This window comes from Neltuma alba, unplaced genomic scaffold, assembly GCF_004799145.2.
Source record: "Neltuma alba isolate B1F8T4 unplaced genomic scaffold, ASM479914v2 tig00000685_pilon, whole genome shotgun sequence".
Taxonomy (NCBI): Eukaryota; Viridiplantae; Streptophyta; class Magnoliopsida; order Fabales; family Fabaceae; genus Neltuma; species Neltuma alba.
Window position 1 is genome coordinate 18,788 of NW_021632147.1, and position 22,317 is coordinate 41,104.

Here is a 22,317-nt window from a genome sequence, read left to right on the forward strand (position 1 = left end):
TTTTTTCTATTTGTAATAGTCGTGTAATGTAATGGGCTGGGCCCCTGTTCTTTCACCAAAAAAAAAAAGATATCATTCTCACGTATTCTAAACACTTACGATTAGGCTCAAGCCGGAATCTCAATTCAATCTTCATATATTGATGTGATGATTCGCTATCTTGAGCACCCTCAGCATCCCAGAAAGAGCTTTTCTTTCCTCAGCAATCTCGTCGTCGAAAATCTCAGCCGCCTTTCTTCTCTCACCGCTCTGCTAACCTATTTTCAGAGATCCAATCCTTGAACACCTGAAGGCGCCGTGCGCGTAGATACTCTGCTTGTTAAGAGTTCGATGAGAAGCAAGCCGTAGCTCCAAACTTCAGATTACTTCTTGGGTGTTTTCGTGTGTTCGTATTCGGTGATTTGAATATGACCATGCGTTGAGTTGCTGGGTTTATGAGGGAGGCGAGACCGTAGTCGGAGACGAGGGGTTCGTGGTTTTTGTTAAAGAGGACGTTTGAGGACTTCAAGTTTCAATGAGGGACGATGTTGGGGTGCCAGTTGGCGTTCTGGTGCAGGTAGTCCAATGCTGGAGCTACCCCCTCTGGCCCTCTTGTAACCGATAGTCTTGTACGCCGTCTGAACGGAACCCGGTTTCTAGCTATGCCTCCTGAAATTTGTGTCCTTTTTGTGAAAACATAAATGATGCGCCTAGCTATTCTGATTGCTTATTGCTTAATTCTTGAGACAAAAGTTATTGCAACTTGCAGATACAACGCGATTGTTCCAACATCGTCTTGATTGCACAAGTATACCACAGTCCTTCGTTTCTCCTTAAAAGTTCAAGATCATTTATTATTTCAATGTCGTTATTTTCTTAACTTCACTCATTGAATGAACTTGGAGCTAAATTCCAGAACCTTGAATTTCGGTTTGAAAACACCAAAACAAAAATAACTCGTGATTTAGATGTTTTCAGGCATTGGAACAATTTAAATCCTGAAAAACAAGAAAACTTTTCAGTAGTATATAGAATTTTCTATCTAACTGCTTTAATATTGATGAATGTGATAGACTCTTCTGATGCAGGCTATGGCACAAGTTGGATGCTTCGTGATGTGGCAACCTCAAGAGGGAGGTTCTCATGAGAATTTCTTCTTTGCTGGAATAGACATGTACAGTTTCAAGTCAAATCTATCTAAATTTATTGTGCTTTTTGTTTCATCATCATTATTACTATAGTTGTCTTGTGTTCAACATCTTTACTTAATCAATGGTCTGGCTTTGCTGAGGATGACGAGGATTTATGTGCATTTTGTTGTATTTTCCAGTTTTAAGGATGCCTTAACATCCAACAAGATATAGCTTGACTTTCTGGTAGTTTTCTTTTCTTTATCAAACTTAAGTCGATGAAGGGATTTGATTAGCATCTGATACGATATTTAGAAATTAGATGACATTTTTAAAAGATCAAGTAGTTTTGTTTTGTAGAATACCAATAGATCCAACTAATTAAAGATACATGTAGTTCTTGTTGAAGAATTTGCTTAGTATGCTCTCATAACCATCAAGACCAACTAGGTTTATTTAAGTTTGGCAAACTTAGTCTGCATTAGAATTCTTTTCTGTATGTTGTCAATCCTCTTGCTTCTGACAAAGGATCATTAGCACATCAGATGACACTGATTTCATATAAACCTAACTATGCGTTTCCCATATCTCCTCACAATCACAATCATGCATCATTACACAATTCACGCTCATGCATGCAACTCCAAGATCAGAACACACAATTTGAATTTCTTAGGGGGAACTACTCAGTACCCCTACAAGACGAGATTCATATGCAAAATGTCTAGCTTCAATTTCAATTATCTACACATTAATGTTTTGTTTACAAGCCAAGAGCACCAAGGGGTGTTTTCCCTTGTCCAGCTTCAAAGTAGAAAATGAGCATAGCCAACATAGCAATCCTAGCATGCTTGATCTCAGCAAGTTTGAGTCTTTCCAGCTTTTCTCTGTCAGGAATGTAAATCCCATCCTTGATTTTGCCTGCAAACCCCAATGGGTCGAAGAATTTGCCTCCAGGGTATCCCTGGTCGCCGGTGGCGTTGGCAAAGTTCTCGGCTGTTCTCGACCACGGCGTGGCCCACTCCACTGATTGTGAATCAGGATTGAAGAAGTCCACCCACCTCTTGCTCTCTACCCACCCCATAAGCAGCAACTGTGTGCCCAGAAGTGAGCCAAAGGAGAAAGGAGCAATGGCAGAAGGGTCAGCACCGGCCTCGAACCAGGGAACTCCGCTCCATGCCTGGCCAACAAAGATTCCGACGACCGCCGCCATCGCCCACCGGCCATGGATGAGCTCTGCTTCTCTGTACCACTTCAGAAATGCTGGATCCTTGCCCAGGCCAAGAGGGTCAAAGCCATAGTCACCTGGGAGCCTGCAAATGCAAATTTTGCACAGGGATTGATCAATGAACATAGGAGCAGAAAAACTGAGGTACAATAAAAGTCTCACAAGGAGATATCGGATATCAGATCACATCATGCACAATTAGTTTGAAGGGGATCTATGTCTGATATAGAGATATGTTAAAGTATCTTTTCATGACTGATTTGTTTAAGCTATCTTTTGTGACGTAAGCTTGAGAATTTTCCAGGAAAATGTGTGAAAACAAGATGGGAGGGACTTACGAGCCATCTAGCCATTCGGGGTCGATGAAGTTGCCACCGCCTTTAACAGCGGGGATCCAAGATTTCTTGGGTTGAATAGCAGCAGCAGCTACAAAGAACTTCTTAGGGCCAACGGCATTGTTAGCAGCACCGTTAGATTTAGCAGAGAAAAGAGATTGGCTTCTCTTTCCTCCGCACAAGAAGGAAGATCCCAACCCATTCAACACAGCACCAGATGTTGCAGCACCTGCCATTTCTTCTCCCTCCGACTCTCGCTTCCCCTGAAACCCTTCTCGAGAAGATGAGAGAAAATAACGGAGACAGATTGCTTGAAGTATGTTCTTTGGGGATAGTGAGAGTTTTATGTATGGGAGTGTGCGATTGAGAAAATCTAAAGGGGTTTCCTTAGAGGGCCAAATCGGACAACAAAATCTGCAGAAGAAATCTGAGAAGCTATCGTGGATAGATTTTGGACCAATGAAAACTAGTTACTTCCATCCTCATCTCATGTCGCTTCCATCCACGTGGATTACACTTAACCACTACTGTTTTATTATGACCTTCGTATGTTCCCATCTTTCATTCTTTCCCAAGATAAAAGGATAAAATTATGAAAGAGAAATTTGTGTTTAAGATATTTTTACATTGAAGGATCGTTAATTTTAGAAATTATTCTGAGTTATTTGAAGATTAAAATCTAAGAGCAAATTGGAGAAGTTTTTTCCCACTTATTTTCAAGAGCAAAAAAAAAATTATGGGGTATTTTTCCTCTCACAAGTAAATTTTGAGTAAAAGTAATTTTCATATTTCAAAATTAAAAATAATAAGGAAAGAGACCAACTTTTTATTACATGTCATTTTCGGAATAAAAATTGATTACAGATCAATACTTTATAGAGCATGCGGTGGGTCACTATTCTAAATTTATAAATAATGGAGTTTTTATATTTTATTATTTTTGTCAGATATATATAGATAATTAATAAGATCAGATCTCCTGTGTTAGGGCATTTGTATTCTTCTGTCGAAACTATCTACTATTAGATTATTATTTATCTCATGCACTGTTAACTAAATATGGTTAAAATTATGAAAACAAACTCACAAAATTTCATTGTATGCTCAAAATCAAATTTTTGTTGAAAAGTCATATTTTTAACGAGTGCGAAATATTCATATAATAAGATTTGTCACAAATATACCAATTACAAATTTCACAATGTATGAATATATCTTCGTACATCAAATTACACTGGCAATCCTAATCATGCATATATGCAAAATAAATTAATCCTAATGATTTTAGGTTTTTGTCTGTTTGGTATAAGGAAAATGTAACGAAAGAAAGCGAAGGGGCAGGAAAATTTTTAATGATTTTGATTTGAAAAATTGATGAAATAGGATTAAAAGTTTTACTCCTCTGGTCCTTAATATATGACCCAATTTTTAAATTGATTTTGATTCTAAATACAAGACTCATTTCACATATTTATCAGTTTTCTCTAAATTATCCCTATGGATACTCCCTCAACCATAATCAAATAGAAGAGGAAGAAGAAGTATTAAAAAAAGATGATTATATTCTTTTAAGAAAAATGTGTTATTTTTCTTATAATTAACTAACTTACCTAACTTTTTTAATCTAATCAAATTAGTTAAATGGGTTTTATATTAAAAACCAGATGAGTAATTAATTTTTTTATTCTTTTATTCTGCGTTCTTTCCTTATCAAAATTTTATAACCTCACTTCCCTAATTCTTTAAATTGAGATCATTAAATTTTTCTCTCCCCTCACCTCTCCTCCAATTCCCACATATCAAACATAGAGTTAGCGATATTGAGGGGGAAAAAATGCCAATCACCCTGAAATCAAGATCAATCTGCATAATAATCATGCATTCACCTATCAACATATGAGCTAATTAAATTTTAATTTAGCTGCATAACTTAAAATTCCCAATTTCTGCCTTTAATTCCCACTTCTCATCTCTAAATTCTCAATTCCTTATTCAAATCTCAAATCCAATCACTCCTTTAATTCAGATAACACATTTGAATCTCTAATTGACCAATAAATTCTCAAATTATAGTAAGTCTTTAAATTTTGAACTCAGAGTTTCAATCAACATATTGATTTATAAATTTTAAATTTAATTAACAAGCAAAATTGATTAAACTTTAACTTCTTGAGCATCATCAAAATGTCTTGTACAATAGTAGAGGAAGATCCTGCATAGAAAGAATGCATATTAATGAACAAAGAAAAGGTCCTATGGCTCAAATTTTAACTTATGATATTTGTTCTTTTTTTATACAAGGGAAATCAAAAGCAACATAGAAAAACAGCAGGACTATCCTATTCCTTCGAGGTCCAGGAAGTTGCGAACAGTGTCGGGGCCCAGGATAAGGATACCCGGGTTATCATTCAAGGCTCTCTTTGCTAGAGCGTCTGCCATAAGGTTATCATCTCTAGCAATAAGCTGGCAGTCAAACCTCCAGCTTCGTGCAATCATCCCTTTTATCTCCTCAATGAGAGACCAGTCCTCATGCAGCTCCGGCGTAGCGTTGTTCAGTAGTTGGAAGACATCATACGAGTCTGTCTTGAGTATCACGTCTCTGAAGCCGGAGTCCCATGCCCGTTTCATACCAAGGAGGCAGCCCTAGAGTTCCGCAGTGAGATTGTCGCCTGCTTGTAAGCGAGACATGAATCCTTCATAGATGTTTCTATTAGAGTCCATTAGAACTCCTCCGCAAGCTGCAGCATTGCTCGCGTAGGAGAAAGCGCCATCCACTTCTATGATAGTACTACTTTCCGTGCCCGGACCAGAGGCTGCGGTAAGAGGTCGCTGGTTCTTGTCCAGGTTGACGTTGCTGAGCTTGTGAGAAGTCTTGTTCATACAGTCTAAGATCGCACATGCATGGTTCAAGATTTTATCTGTTTCGGCGGTGCTGTTTGCGTGCTGGAGTTCATTTCGGTTTCGCCAGATCAACCAATAGATAATAATGAACAAACCTTTCCAATAACCCTTGCCTCCATTCAAGTTGCACTTCAGGTTGAGTTGGAACCAGTCTTGCATGGATGAAGTGAAGAAGCGTTGCTGAAATTTCTGTTCAATCACTGATTCCCACAACGTTCTAATCCTTGGGCAATCTCTGAGGGCGTGGAGCACATCTTCTGAGTGGTTCTTGCATCGGATACAAGCTCCGTTATCATGTAGACCTCGTTTGTGTTTTACTTCATTTGTGAGGAGCCGTTCATGCAGCATCAGCCAGGCAAATGTTTTGCACCGTTGTGGGATGTTGAGTTTCCACAAATCCTTCCAATTACCAGCAGGAATGTTATCATTGGCATTGAGGCTTCGATATGCGGAGCGAACGGAGAACTCACCACTTTTTTTCCATTTCCATCGAGCTCTTTCCACACCGTGATGGTCATTTATGACCTGTATACGCTCCTTGACTTTATTCCATACCTGTTTAATACCACTCCAAGTATTCGACCCACGCTTCTTCATATTTATCCTAGGCAGTAGGTCATCACCACACCCATATTTTGCTCTAACAGCTTTGGCCCAAAGAGACTTTCGGTCATTCACCAAAACCCAACCAAGTTTCATCATAAAGGCTTTGTTTTGTTGTCGGATGTGCTTCATGCCTAACCCTCCTAGCCTCTTCTCGTTGCAAACTTTGTCCCAAGAGAGGAGATGCATGAGTCGTTTTTCGTCCGAGGAGCCCCATAAAAAGTTTCTTGAGTGTTGTTCAATCTTCTAGCATACTGAGGTTGGCAAGTTCACTATTTGCATTGTGTAGGAAGGAATGGCTGAGATGACTGACTTAATCAAAGTGTCGCGTCCCGCTAAGGAGGTTCTGGATACCTTCCAATTGTTGAGTCTGCTTCGAATCTTATCTAGCAGGAAGTGGTAGGTATATGATTTAACCCGCTCGTGATGTAAGGGAACCCCTAGGTATTTTCCCAGGTTCATTGTACTTGAGAAGCCAAGGGCCGCACTCATTTGTGAGGATCGAGTATGATTTATGTTTGCTGAGAAGAAGACTTTGGTCTTGCTGGCATTCACTCGCTGTCCGGAGATGGAGCAAAAAGCTTCTAAGCAGTGCTTTATGACTTCAACTTGTTCCATAGTCACCTCTGCAAAAAGCATTAAATCATCAGCAAAAAATAAATGTGAAATGGGGGGCCATTCTTACTTAGTTTTATAGGTTTCCATTTTCTCGAAAGCACATCTTCCTGGATAAAGTGTGCCAGCTTCTCCATACAAATAACAAAGAGATATGGAGAAATAGGATCTCCTTGTCTCAAGCCCCGTGAAGGTAAAAATTTCTTTGCTCTACTACCTTCCCACAGGATTTGCATGGACGATGAAGATATACAAGCTTGGATCACCTCATGCAATTCGGCGGGGATGCCCATTTCATGGAGGCATCTCATGACAAAGTCCCATCGGGTTCTATCGTAGGCTTTTTCGAGGTCAATTTTAATGGCCATGAAGCCCTTTTTCCCCTTCATATTTTTCATTGAGTGAATCACTTCCTGCGCCACAATAATGTTGTCAGAATTATTTCGCCCCAGAACGAAGCTACACTGGTTGGGAGAAATGACCTGAGACAAACAACATTTCAAGCGGTTAGCAATGGTTTTTGTAATAATCTTATAAATGACATCGCATAAGCTAATAGGGCGAAAATCCCGAATGGTCTCCGGGTACTCCCTTTTGGGAATGAGAACAATGAAGGTATGATTCAATGTCTGAATAATGGTAGGGTCAGCAAAGCAATCTTTAATGGTTTTGGCAACAGTAGGCCACAAAGTATTCCATTGGTGTTGGAAAAAGAGAGCATTGAGGCCATTAGGTCCAGGAGATTTCAGAGCCCCCATATCAAATACGGCGGCTTTAATTTCTTTAATGGTGACCTCCTTGCCCATATCCGTAATCAAGGAAGAGTCAAGCTGTGGGTAAGCCGTAAGTAATTAAGCGAGAGCTTTGACTATCTTCTTTGAAGAGGTTAATAAAGAAATCAGTAGCTATGTTTTTTATTGCCTCGGGATCATCAACCCATTCGCCTGCTTCATTTTGGAGGGTCACAATCCTGTTCCTTTTCTTTCTTCTATTGGCGCGTGCATGGTAATATTTTGTATTCTTGTCCCTCAAAGAGAACCAAGATGCTTTTTCTTTTTGGGCCCAAAGAAGGTTTTCCTAAATGAATGAGAATGTCCTCAAGCTCCCACCACAATTGTCACTGGAGGCTTTCCAAATCAGAGGAAGAGGCAAACTTTTTCATGGACTTGTCAATGCCTTCCAGCCGCCCCATGATTCGGTTTCTCTTCTTCCACAGGTGCCCATAAACATTAAGGCTCCAATTTTTTACCTCATCAGTGAACACCTGTACATTCTCCTGCCAGCTTGCGTTGGGGTCCCAAGCCTCCTTCGTGAGACGGGAGAAGTCTTCATGGAGAGCCCATGACGCAACAAAACGGAAGGGTCGATCTCTTAGAGTTTTCTTACTCTCCGGAATCATGTGGAGGAGGATAGGTCGGTGGTCTGATTTGAACCAAGGTAAGTGTCTAACCAGTGCCTCGTTAAAAATCTCCATAGCTTTATTATTCCCAAGAACTTGGTCTATTCGACTTTCGCACCCCTCGCGTTTCCAAGTAAAGAAAGGACCGGTACAGCCTATGTCATGCAGGTTCATGCATTCCATCCAAGAGAGAAAATACTTATCAAGCGGCGTTGTGTGTAGTGCTTTTGAACGACGTTCATGGTAGAAGAGAGTGGCGTTGAAGTCTCCCCTAATAAACCAGGGCCATTGATCGTCCAGTTGGCATTGTTCTAGGCTCTCCCATAAGTTTCTCCAGAGGTTTGGGTTTGGACTAGCATACACCGAGGTGATGAAGATTTTATCGTTTCCTTTGACTGCTTCCATGTGAATAAATTGATCTGAGGTGCAGATAATATTCAAGTTGAGCCCCGTATCATTCCAAGCTACCCAAAGACCACCTTTATAACCATTTGCATTAATGATATAGTAGTGTTCGAACCCCAGGTTTCTACATCATTCTTGCACCTTGACATCAGTGGCTCTTGTTTCAAATAGAGCAAGAAGGTCAAAAGAATACCACTTACGTAACTCTTTGATTAGTCCCGGAAGAGCTCGGGACCCCGTACCCCTACAGTTCCAGAAAAGGCAATTCATGGATCACTTGTGATAGGGGATTCTTCGCTTATAGACCCCTGAGAGATAGAGTTGGTGGCGGTAGAGGGCGCTTCTTTGTTCTGGTCTGGTTTCGTCTTTAAATCTGCTATCGTTTCAACCTGTGGAGTGGTGTCGTCGCTCAGTTTGGGTTCTTCTATCATGGGCTCGCACTGGTTAGCATATGTGAGGACGCTGAACGGATTTGGTGAGTCCAGAAAGTGATTGTCAGGCCCATCTGTCTTAGAGTACAAGGGTCCAGCCCATGCTGGGAGCACTGAAGCTTTGACTTTATCTTTTGCTGCCTGAGAGGATTGGTTTTCCTTGGGTGAATGCCTCACTGGGACCCATGTTCGGTTTTTCAAAAGATCCCTTCCTTTATGCTTGATAGAAGCAGGCTTGTGTAACGGTGCCTTCTTATTTAACGTCTCCAATTTTGAATCAGCGTCTTGTGTAACTTATGATATTTGTTCTTCTAACAGTGATAAGTTAGGAACTTTTTTCTATTTCTATATCCAGTTATTCTAATGTGGTATTTTAAACCCTGCTGTTTATTATTTATATACATTGTCTTTTCATTTTTTTTTTTAAAAAGTTTAACTCAACTTCAGAAAATCATAACCGTGAAATCATCATTATCTAATTTAAACCCTAATTTAACATCAAACCCTAACTTTTAAACACCCAACTCATACATCACAAAAAAAAAAAAGAAATTAAACTGACTACACATTTAATTTAGTCCTAATAACTCATGTAAATCCAAAACAAACTGCAGAAACTTTCTAAACTTTTCAAATCATACATAAGTCCCAATTTTGAAATCTCCCAACTCAAAGATAAGGATAAAAGGCTAGAAGCAAGTTAGATTTATGTTCTATTTAGTTTGGCTATTTGAAATTTCATTTGAAGTCCTCATATCTTGTGCCCTAATGCTGGACGTTATGCTTCCGAAACTCCTCTTTCTCTCAATTTTTTTTGTTTCGCAAACTAGAATCTTTTAATTATATTATTTCGGTCTTAAATATAAAAAATTTTATATTTAGAATTAAAATTAATATTTTTATTGATAAAAGAGAGAGAGAGAGAGAGAGAGAGAGAGAGAATAGGCGGTAGTATGATGTCTAGTGCCAGTCATATCCTTTGCATTCATATCTGGTATCAAGCATGAGGTTCTCTAGAGCCTAACCTCTCTTATTCAAATCTGAATGGGGGTAAGAAAGTCTTTTCATCTTGCACAAATAATACCTAGGCTTCTTAAGACCTATTAATCTAAATAAAGTGGAATTTGAAGAATTTATTAGTGACTAATTTTGCTTACGTGAGACTTGTTTGTAGTTTTCTTCAAAAAATAAGAACACATATCCATAACGGTCCAAGCCCTGAGTCATATGCTATGATTTAAATATGGGCTGCCCACAAGGCCCAGCTTACACATGTGAGTATTAGAGCTTCGCTTAGCAAGGGACCACTCCTTCAATATATACCTGATTAATTAATTTTTGTTTTTCTAAAAGCATCGAATATGTGCTTTGTTTTTTTTTTTGGTAAAAACATCGAGTATGTGTTATTATTAATTAATATTGATTTAAATATTATTGGACCTTCAATGAAGCCATTTTTAAGCATGTTTTTTCATCTAAAAATATTCTAATTCGAGGCCTTAATAAGTCCCTTGTACTCAATCTGACTGTGATGTTTTATTAATGTTGTTTTTAACATATGTTTTGCTTTATTAAAAATTTAAATTTTTTCAGTTTTTTTTTAAATTAATCCTATTATTTATTTATTTATTTATCTTTAATTAGTGTGAGAGACTGTTCGTCTCTAGCAATGGAGAACCAATGACGTGAGAGGAATGGGATCCTTCTGGAATTTCCACTGAAACAGAAATTCACATAAAAAGGGGCAAAGAGAAGAAATGCCTTTCCCGAGAATCTGATTCTACTGCCCTCCCACTAAGGAAACTTTATTTTCCTGGGCCCATCTAATATATTAAAAAAATAGCTTTTTTGTGATGATTAATTTTGTTTTGACTAATTCAATATTATTATTATTATTATTGTAGCTGCCAAATGCCGGGAAAATTTCACAGACAAAGTCCTAAAGTTGATCCATATGGTATGCCTTTTCTGGAACCTTTTCCTTCTGTTCCTATTTCAACCGTCAGATTCATCGTACGATGTGCAATAAAAGGTCATTACTTTACATTTAATACTCATTGATTTATTATGAATCGTGTCGCCGGGGAGAACCTAAGGCCAATGCAATGTTTGGATGTAAAAAATTTTTTTAAAAAAAAAAAAGGGAAGAGGGAAAAAGAAGAAGAAGAAAGCAAAAGAATGATTAGCTTTGCAATAATTGAGAGTTGGATATCGTTTAAAAAAAAAGCAAATGATAACTAATAGTAGCTCTAGTTATTAATATAAAAATTAGTTTGATTTTTATTTTAATTTTAAATATAAGATTTTAATCCTTTTTATTTTCTATATTTATTTATTTTTTAAAGTAGTTCTTGTAATAATAATAACTCTAGTCAATACACTTGATTAGTAAAGATATTTTAGAAAAGATAATATCTATTTATTATAAATAATTAACTTAACTAGCTTCTTTAATTTATTCAAATTAGTCAACTAACTCTTATACTTAAAAACAAAAACAATATAATAAATTAATGTTTGAATTATCACTGAAGGGAACGTTCATATTTACTTTACTTAGTACCCCATCATGACCGAAACAAAATTCCTCCTAATGAGAAGAATTTGTGAATTATTTTTGCAGTAACAACTATAACTTTTGAAGAAAGGAATACTTTGGAGAGAAAGCATCTGGCTAAAGTGGCTATTTTCTTTTGCTATCTGAACAGAAAAAGAATATTTTTCTTCTTCTTTTCTCTTCTAATTTTAGCTTCTCTTTTTTATGACCATTTTAACTTCTTTTCTTTATTACTGTTAATTTTTATTGAAACTGAAGTCCAACTTAATTTAAATTTAGATTAGTTTATAGTTCTAATTTTGATTGATTTTTGTAGAAAACCCAATCAACTTTTTCTACTGCAATTAGATAGAAAGAATTACAATAAAATTAAATTTTTGGAATAAAAAATATTTACATCAAAAGTCTAAATTTGAAAAACATTTCAATTTCAAAGCATTTAAAATTTAAATATGACAATAATTTCCTTTGTTTTTTTTTCAAAATTAAAAAAATGTTAATATGAATATTTGAACTTATTGTGGATGGTAATTTTTTCTTCTAAATATTGCCCTCTCACTGAAAGTGGTCCTCACAATACTGCAGAAGTTGTTTTCATGTTTTGTTCCATAATAGCCACCATTTCTTCTAGAAATGTCTCAAAGACACTTGGACCACATGGTTGAATCTTATTTTTATTTAATTCTCTATACACAAATAAAAAAAATATTATCCATCAAAAAGAAAAAATAAATATGTTACTGTAATTTTTTTCCTGGTGAGAAGTATGAATCTCTAATGTATTTTCCCACAGGCCTCTAAATATCAAGCTCAAATGCTACATTTTCGGGTCTGAATATTACCTCTCGATTTAATGTGTAAGTTACTTAATTAATTTGAGATGATTAATAAAATTAAATAAGTTATTTAATTCTAATAAACATAACATGATCTTCCTAAAATATCATTATATAACATTAAATTATATATTGATTTATAATTTAGATAAACTAGTTTTTTAAAAACTAATAACTACAAGAAATAAAATAAATTAAAATTTCATATTAAGAATCAAAACAAACTCCATCACTAGCAAACAAATCTCAGTCATCCATATTGTAATAAAAAAATTATTGAATATTCAATATCTATTAGTTTTTAAACTAGCCTTTGTTAGTGAGGCATTTCTTATATTGCATCTTAAAATAAAATCATTTTACTAGCCAGAAATAAAATTATATTTTTTATTTTGAAATTAATTATGCCCATAAGAAATTGGAATTTGTATGCGGATGTTTGTATGCGTTGGTGTTAGTTTGGTTGAAATGTAGCATACCGATTAGTTAAGATGGTATTATCATGTCAACTACTTGAAAATGTATACTTTCGTGGAAATTTATTGGAGATGGAAAATGGTTGTCACAATTATTTTACCATAATATCCAAATATGTATAATAGTATGAATATGTCAGAATAAAAAACAATAAATCGTAGGAGAATTACAATCAGGTGCTAAGAAAAGAATTTAATTACCTTAAAATCTATTCACAAGAATAAATAATAATTTTAGAGTAAATAATGACAAATAGATTCAGGTTGGTTACTTATCATTGAGATGTTTTGGTAATTAAATTTTTTTGGGATCTCTTTATAATTCTCTCCAAATTTTATCACAAGTTATAATATTTATAAATTATGAATAATACAATTTTGGGTAAATTAGAATGACAATGGAATAGTTTTAAAACAATAGTGTGCGCGCGTATAAATATGGATTTATTAAAATTACATGGAAATTAAATTTAATTAAATCAGATCATGCTTTCAAATTTCAATAGCAAGTGAAATTCATTAATTAGGTTAGGTTGTTTATTTTGTTAGAAAATATCAAAAGAAGGGACAATTTAAAAATAATACTTTAAATGGATAAGAAGGACACAAGGAAGTAGAGCTTCACTGAAAACTGCTGACCAAAAAAAAAAAAAAGCTTTACTGAAGACTGATTACTAAAAAATTTCCCATTACAAAATTTACTGTCCAGTAGTAAAGATTCAGGTCTTTTGAGTGGATATGTAACAGAGACGCAATCAGTTGCAGCCAAGTTATTAAACAAATTTTAGGTACTTTAGGCAATAAATCTTGAAAAAATTGGAGATTTTTCAGTAATTTCCCTGAAAGATTAATAGTTAATTATAAAACTGATAAAATGTAAATAAAAGTAAAAATTGACTAAAAGCGAAAAACAGGTAACACAACTTTCTTTGTGACAAGACACGTCGTTCTATGAGGCCATAAGCCTTCTTTTGACATTATCAAACGTTATTCTTGCTTCTTGATAGAATCATACAACTGCCTCAATTAAATCTTCTTGATTAATCTGTTTATTTCATTGGACTTAATTAGTCTATGAGTTCACATCAATTTTATCATAAAGAAAAAGAAAAGCAATGCTATTAATTTTGATTGATTTATTGTTATCATGGCGCGTTATTGTTTTACTCGTTCTACCAGATGACATGGCATGATCACTCTTAGCCGATCAATTCATCCTAACCATGTATAGGAAAAATGGGAGGAAAAAAAAAAAGTTGACTGAAAGATTAACTGATCTTTTCAGCAAAAAACCATCTGAAATTTGAAATACTTCCTCTGGTCATATTTGTAAGTTTTAAATTTAGAAAGAGATGTGATCCATTTTATAAACTTCAATATGAGTTTATCTTAACATCTAATATATTTTGCCCAATTTTGTCTCTTAATTATTTACTTTTTCTTATTTGTTATACTCTCTTTTATCACATATTCTCATACATTCTTTTTTCGTCCATTTTCTTATTTATTATAAAAGCATATTTGAAAATAAAAGTATATTTCTAACCTATTTATTACTTTTAATTATTGCTATTATATGTGAATTACTTATTTAATGCTTATAATAATGATTGGGAGAGTCCTTTTTTATTTTTGGCTTTTGGCTTCTTTTCTTTTTTTCTCAAATTTGAACCTTATGAATAAAAGTTTATGTGAGTTGGGTTCTGTGTGTTCACCTAGGTCTGGGTATGGCTTTAAGTTCAGATAGTGCTTATAAAGATATTTATAGATCAGCCACTAACAAAGTCTTCATATTAGTAGTAAAATTCAAACTTACAAGCTTGTGAGTTATGAAACGAAGTTTTTATTGCATCATCAAAATAAGTTTCTCTTAAATTAAAAAGTTTATTCAAATATAAATCACAATATATTATTTGATTTTTATCTCAATTTCAATTTGCAAAGGTGAATGGGAATAAAATTTATTTTTACCAAATTTAATTCAAACCAGCCTGCATTAGTTGATGATATTTTGCAAATGTCTTTGTTAATCAGTTTAAGCCTTCTCTGCAACAAGAGTTTTCGCGTTTATAAATATTTACACAATTGATGCCAAACAAGCACTTAAATTGAAACATTATCAAGGTACTGCTAGTAGTTCCTCTAACGGTTATTCTATTTTGTCTAATTATCATCGGTAATATTTTTTTATTATAAAAATTTTGGGCTGATTTATATTTCATATTTCATATTGATATTGATATTCTTGACCTTAACAAAACTTAGTAGGTTAAGCAAATGCAAATAAAATCTAAATTATCCGCCTTTTGTATAATTTACAAATAATCACTAACTTTTCAATGCATGATAAAGTTGTCTGGCTCAAATAACACTTAACATATTTTGTTAGCAAAATGTTGGTCTAATTAGTAAGAAGATATTTATTTAACTCTAATTATAAGTCACTTCTAACATGTTTCATATAGATTAAGAAAAACAAATTTCATTAACTTTTATTTAAAATTCAACAACTTTTCAATTTTATTCCTATGTGATATATATTATACCTCATGTAAACAAAGTCAACACAATGATAAATGAAGAGTAAAATTGTGTATTCACACAAAATTTTTTTCTTAATACCCTCTAATAAGACCAAAAAATATTTTTTTTCTATTTTATAAATAGGACCAGAGGAGTATATTATAACCTACGAGGTCTATAAGTATCTTTATAAGTGTTTTTTTGAACTTAGAATATATGACCCTAATTAGTTTCCGACCTAACACTTCTAAACGTTTTCTTTTGTTAAAGAAACATAAAGAAACCAATTTCTTGTTTGTAATATGAATTCCGGCGTTTGTGAACTAATGATTTTTTTTTTTTGGCCTGAAGTTCGTGAACTAATGATTGAAGGTCTGTACTCTTTATACCCTCAATTTTTACTTTTTTGCTTTCACAAGGGTAAAAATATTATTTCACATTTTTCCAAAATGTACCTTTATTTCATAATTGTCCTTTTTAGTTTTTATACCAAACAAATGTTTTTATAATAGTATTCCATTAAATTTTTTTTTGAAGCAACGGCTCCTCATTTTCTTTCTTTTTTTCCCCGCAATCTTCCTTGGCTTAATCCTTAAAAGTATTTTTTTACAAATTAAAATAAATTTTTTTATATATATTTATTTTGTATACTGTAAAATTACTTTTAAATCATGATTACAATTACACACCTCATCATAAACAGTGTGTGGACTGTTTGGCTTTTTTTCCTTGACCAAGAGGCTGTTTGGCTATTGAGAGCGCATTTCTGATGCAGTTTTGAGAAAACGATCTTAGAGAAAAGAAGGGTATACGTGTCACGATTTGGGGTGGTGAATTTTTTAAACAGCGAGAATCATTGGATTGAATGGTTCACAATTACTTGAAACTTAAAAAGAGAAGGACATTAATTGATGGGAAAATCCTAAAAAATACTACTACTGAATTTCAAAATTTAAAATCAGAAATTACTATAAAAATGTGTTGTCATTTGCTCTTTGAATATAGTCATTTCTTTATGAATGCAGTAATTAATACTGATTTGAAATTTTAAAATTCAACTATGACTTTTTTAGGATTTTCCCTTAATTGATCACGGTAAAAAGGGCTTTAACCTACCATTTTTAAAGTAAAAGAAGAAAATGATATTAAAAGATGAGGGCATCAAAGATCTTAAAGTATTTTCTTAATACTACTCAGTATATTAAATTAATTTATAATTTATTAAGCATCCTAAAATATATTTTTTAATACTACCTAATATTTTAAATTATATATAATTTTATTCTTAAAATATTCTTCTTAGAAGCAATAAATGTCATAAATTTAGGATACTAAGTATAACTACAAAAATATTTTAGAATGATCTTGATGAATCACAAATTAAGGGGTATTTAGATGAAAATCAAATCATGGTTTTAAAAGTACTTTTATGATTTATGAAACAGATATGTGGAGGAGTTTATCTCGTTTTGTAAAAAAAAAATGCTTTTAGGAAGTGCTTTTGGTAATAGCCAAACACTTTTTTAGTTTAGGGCTATAAAATTACTTGAGAACAAATACTAGATGTAGCCTAATTCTTAAAAAAATTACAAAGTAGCATAAGATATAGAATAATTACATAACTCTTTTTGTTTGCCAACTACTAATTACATAACTCTAAAAAAAAAAAAAGAATGAATGATTCTACTGGGGAAAATTATGACAATAAAAAGAGATTAATTATATCGTGCCAAATAATATTTGGAAGCCCTCTCCATTATAAAAATGGTTTCACCAAATGAGGAAAAATATTACGAATAAAATCAATACTCCTTTGGTCCTAAACATAAGACCCCTTTCGTAGCACAATTTACACTACGAAAAGGGTCTTATATTTAAGACCGGAAGAGTAAAATTTATTCAATTTCATTTTTGAAAAAGACTACTATAAAGAAAGAAATGTAAACATGGTTTCTAGATAAAGAAAAAGAGATAGTAAGTATTTTGGAAAGGGAAAATATCTTTCATTTTTAGGCCCTTCTCCTCTCACTTCCATTTCTTATTTCTTTGATTCAATATTAGTTTGATTTGATTTTATTTAAAAATTTAAACTTCATGATATATTATGATAATGCAATAATTATAGAATATTAAAGTAATAAAGTAGTATTTTAGTAAAGGAAAAAAAAGGCCTAAAAAATACCATATATAAAAAAATAATGAAGTTTTTATAATAATATATGTGTTTTTTATATGCTGGGAGAAAATACATGTATATACATAACTTTTTAAAAAATAAAATAGTCCCATTTATTTGGTTTAAATTGATTTTCTCGAAGAAATAAAAAAAATTGACATGGTAGCCACCAAATGTTGATCAAATTGGTAAGAAATATTTTTGTTATAAACTATAAATAAAATTTTATAATTAAAACCAGAAATAACATGCGAATTTGACATATATCCTACAAAATTATGATGGATTTAAATATCCTTCAATTCCGTTTTTTTGACGTGAGCATCCTGTTCACAAACTTTTGTCTATAAAAAATTGACACGATCATTTTTCAGAATAATGTCTTTCAGCGAGGGTGATATTGGGTGACACGTAGACAAACGCATTTCATCTCACCGGCTGTACTGTGCCCGCATGGCAAAGCAACGTCTCGCACAACCCCCGCCCCTCTCTCTTCCACCCCAAAAATACCATCTTTTCCAAATTCCAATTATTCGTCTTCAACCCGTTTCTTCCCCAATCCTTCCCACTTCGCCTTATTTAACTCCTCCACTTTCCCAGACCCACATTCCCATTTTTCACACACACCCACTATTCTCTTTCTGTTCTCTGTTCTCTCTCTCACTCTCTCTCAATGGCAGCGAAGACCTCCCTCGCTCTCTGCCTTTTGGCAGCCTGGGCCGTCGCTCTGGCTCATGGTGGGTCGTCTTCTGCACATCACGCGCCGTCGCCTTCACCGGACTGTTTGAGCCTGGTATCGAACATGGCGGATTGTTTGTCCTACGTCTCCAACGGAAGCACGACCATGAAGCCACAGGGTTCATGCTGCTCTGGCTTCAAGACTGTGCTTAAGACCAGTCCTGACTGTATCTGTCAAGCCTTCAAGAGCAGTTCTCAATTTGGTGTCTCTTTGAATATCACAAAGGCCATGACTCTTCCTGCCGCTTGCAAAGTCTCTGCCCCTTCTTTTTCTAACTGTGGATGTGAGTTTTTCTTCATCTTCTTTATAATTTTTTTCCTGTGGGTTTTCTCTGATTTCTCTTTTTGTGAAGATTCTTGTTTCTGAGGTTACAGTTCTCTGTTTCGGTATTTTCTCAGAATATTTGGTGTTCTGTTTTGTTCTGTTGCGGAAAGCTTTAATTTTTATTCATGTCTGAGACACCCTGAGTCTCTGAGTACTCTCGGAGTTTTGAACACTGAATGTATTAATCTTGATTTTTGCCCTCCCTCCTTTTATTAATACATCAATCTAGATTTCTACCTAACACCTTCCCTTTTTGATTAGAGCTTTTTTTTTTTTTTATGGGGGGAATGGTATTTCTGCATGGGATGAAGAATTGATCTCAAACTTTTCACAGGATGGTTGTTTTTTATGGGTGTATGTTCATGAAAACAATTGTTTACAATGAATTTTGAGATTATCCGGGGAATATTGGGACGTTCTGGTGGTGAAAACTTTTTCCTCTTGCATATCTAAAATGTATGGATGAAATATTTAATGGGAACATGTGTCAAAACTTACATTTCTGCAATAACTAATTTTTTGTGGGTCTCCTTTGATGTTTTATCCCTTTCTAGATTCTTCTCAGATATTAACTAACTGTGGCTTTGTTGTTTTGCAGTGTCTGTAGCTCCTGCTGGTGCTCCTGGTAGGTTCTCCCGGTCATAAATTGAATTATTTTCATACTCTTTATTACACTTTGGTTTAGTTCTAACATTAAACTGAAGTCATATGCCAAGTTGGAATGGCTTCAGAAGCCTCGTGATTTTGTAGGGTTAACATTCTTTCACTGATTATCTACTTGATATTACTTTCACAGAGAGTAACTCGGCCAAAGTGTCACCATATCATAGCTTGTCCTTGTGCTTTACAGATTTCTTTCATGTCTTCTTCTGCTTAATGTAATTGAGCCTACCTATAGCAAATGATGAGATATAAGGCCAATTATTTTGTTGTTAACTTGTTACGAAAACATGACAAAAATCTAGTCAAAGATGGGGCCAGCTTGATTCTGTATTATCTTGGTATCTTCTTGACCTGACATTTCTCCATCCCTTGGAATTTAACTCTCTCTTTTGATTTATGATAAAGTAATCAATTTTTCATTCTACGGTATGCTCTAGCAGATAACTTTTGAAATGCAGATTTGATTAACAATTCAAGATACAATTTGATTAATGTTCCTTAGTTGCAGCAATAATGTCAACTTTTGCATGCTAATCAATGTGCTTGCCCTCTCTGAAGTATTTACCCACAATTATGTGTGGTTTGTGATAGATTAGTTAGTTAGAATTTAGAGATGAATGGAGCAGTGAGAAAGTTTAACTTCTTGAGAAGCAGAGTTCTTTGTAGAATTACACCATTACTACATGAAAAAACTGGGTAATGTGCTTGGTTACTGATTCTTCCTTTCTTCTTCCTTAGGAATGTCCCCATCATCATCTGCTGCAGCCCCTGGAATGTCCGGGCCCTCCGGGAGTGAGCTATCTCCAACAGGAGCAGTACCGGCACCATCTCCCGGAAACTCAGCACCAGCCATGGCTCAAATATCAGCAGGATCATTGCTTGTCTGCATATTTGCAGCCATATTCTCAGGGTTTTGAGAGCTTCTTGTTCCATTTTGCACTATACTAAGAGAACATATATGACATGCTACTGAGGCTAAGGGGCTACTATATTGATGATGTTATCTGATCTGAGTTTTACCTTTACCTGATTAGCTTTTTGTTCATTCCATGTGTACGTGTGTGTGTGACTTTTACCAGTAGAATATTATTGTTCATTGTGCAGTGAGTGACTCAGACTTTTGGAGTTATGTAATGGATCCCTTTTTGTGAATTATGAATTTATTATGGTGATTATTACATGTTATGTGTTTGTGAATGATTTGGTTGGTAGAGAATAGTGGGATCTTTTGGAGAGGACAAGAACATGTGTATGCCATAAAAGCAAGGTGTTGCTTAGCCGTGCAAGTATGGAGGACATGTTTCGGTGTTCTGGAATGGTGTACCTAGGTTGGGTCCCCACCCTAGCTATAGGGGGGGGGGGGGAATTTAATGACAGCCTTAACCTGATTATATGCTTAAGAAATATGTTAGCAGTAGTTATGTTGGCAGGGTGAGTCTCGTGGTAAAAAAAAAAAAGGTTTTTTCTAATGCAAAAAAAGAGTTATATAAGAATTATTTAACTAATTTTGACAGGTTAAAAAAATTAAATTATTTAATTTTAATAAATGTAAGATGGTTTTACTAAAATTTCTTGATGTTACGTGTTTGCATTAGATTATATCTAGATAAATTTATTTGAAAAATGATAAATATAAATAAAAATGGATTAAGTTTTTGTATGAGCAAAATTAATTTCCTAACTCCTCAAAAAGGCAGCTTGGCTTTTATGCAAATCTATTAAGTATATTGACCTTTTATGCAAACTGATTAACACGTGGGACCTCTTATTTATTTCTGAAGGTGACTCATTACCTTTAGTGAAAGAACATGTAAAAGGGCATCATAGGAAAGAAAATTTTAACACGGGAGATAATAATAAATGAGATTTTATATTTAGAATTAAATCAAAATAATCAAGATATGTTTTTAGGTCGTAATTGTAAAACTCATTTTAGAGTACACTACAAAATAAGTTGCATTACAAAATGAATCATTTACTTGGGACTGAAAGAGCAAGTAATATTTAGGATGGCTGAAAATATTTAAAAATAGAAAAGAGAGAAAATTATTTATTTGATATTGAAAATTTTATAACGCAAGTTATCTGAAATTTGTTCAAGGAGCTAGGTCTTTGAGCAGGTTCAACTTTAATGAATATAACTTTTTTTTGACCATGGACAACATATTTTCAATTATTAGTAGATGTCTTCTGCTATGCTTATTTTTGTGAGTTTTGCCCACTATCAACATGCATCTTCACGAACCGAACTAGTCAATTGTTGTTAGAGCTGAATACCGTTGGATTAATCCAAAAAAAAAAAAGTTAAGAAATCAATAAATTCATAAAATATTTTAAATTTACTTAATGAAATTTGTTTTCCCTCAGAATTCACGAGCGATCCCACTCCTGTCATCTTGCTCACTTTCCTCCAAAGATTAAATAGGGATAAAAAAATTTTTGGCTAAAAAATAAGGATAAAATTAAAAAAAATCATTAAACACTCTATAAGAATTAAAAATTAACGTTATAATAAGGATACCTGACAAGTTGTGCTAGTAGAGTAGTACTCCTACACTGTTGTTTTCAGGTAAAATATGAAAATGAGAATTATAACGAAGTCCTAAGTAAGAAAAATGATTAAAAAATAAGTCTAAAAAATTATCATTCTTACTGTAAAACTTATTGTTATAAACTGTTGAGATTATTATTAAGATTTTTTTATAATTATTTTTTTTCCTGTGAGACTCAATTATAATTCTCCAAATATGAAATTAAAAAAAGAGTGTTCCAAATTATCCCCTGAAGGCTGAAGTAGAGGACAGGATTGGGTCAGTCATAGTACCTCTGTGGCTGTGCTGTGTCCTCACTTGACTTTTGAAAATTGGGTCATTTGTGTATGGTTGGGTTTGAACCTTGGAACCAACGTCTTGCTTGGTCAGGTCATTTAATTTGAACACCTTTCGTAATATTGTACCAAATTTGCTCATTGAATTACGGAGACCGTGTACCGTACAA

The 22,317-nt window shown here is 34.1% G+C and overlaps 3 protein-coding genes across 3 annotated transcripts; 1 reads left to right on the top strand and 2 right to left on the bottom strand.

Moving 5' to 3' along the window:
* Positions 1-1,664: 1,664 nt before the first annotated feature.
* LOC114744369 (chlorophyll a-b binding protein CP24 10A, chloroplastic) lies at positions 1,665-3,035 on the bottom strand. The gene is made up of 2 exons (XM_028932544.1): positions 2,676-3,035; positions 1,665-2,422 (listed from the first exon to the last, which is right to left on the bottom strand). The coding sequence occupies exons 1-2, from the start codon at positions 2,906-2,908 to the stop codon at positions 1,873-1,875; spliced, it is 783 nt and encodes a 260-aa protein (XP_028788377.1). The 5' UTR covers positions 2,909-3,035; the 3' UTR covers positions 1,665-1,872.
* A 4,873-nt stretch (positions 3,036-7,908) lies between these two features.
* On the bottom strand, positions 7,909-8,595 carry LOC114744358 (uncharacterized). The gene has a single exon (XM_028932534.1). It carries the CDS (start codon positions 8,593-8,595, stop codon positions 7,909-7,911), a length of 687 nt encoding a protein of 228 aa, XP_028788367.1.
* A 9,552-nt stretch (positions 8,596-18,147) lies between these two features.
* On the top strand, positions 18,148-20,505 carry LOC114744311 (non-specific lipid-transfer protein-like protein At5g64080). The gene is made up of 3 exons (XM_028932485.1): positions 18,148-18,616; positions 19,256-19,282; positions 20,059-20,505. The coding sequence occupies exons 1-3, from the start codon at positions 18,268-18,270 to the stop codon at positions 20,235-20,237; spliced, it is 555 nt and encodes a 184-aa protein (XP_028788318.1). The 5' UTR covers positions 18,148-18,267; the 3' UTR covers positions 20,238-20,505.
* Positions 20,506-22,317: the final 1,812 nt, after the last annotated feature.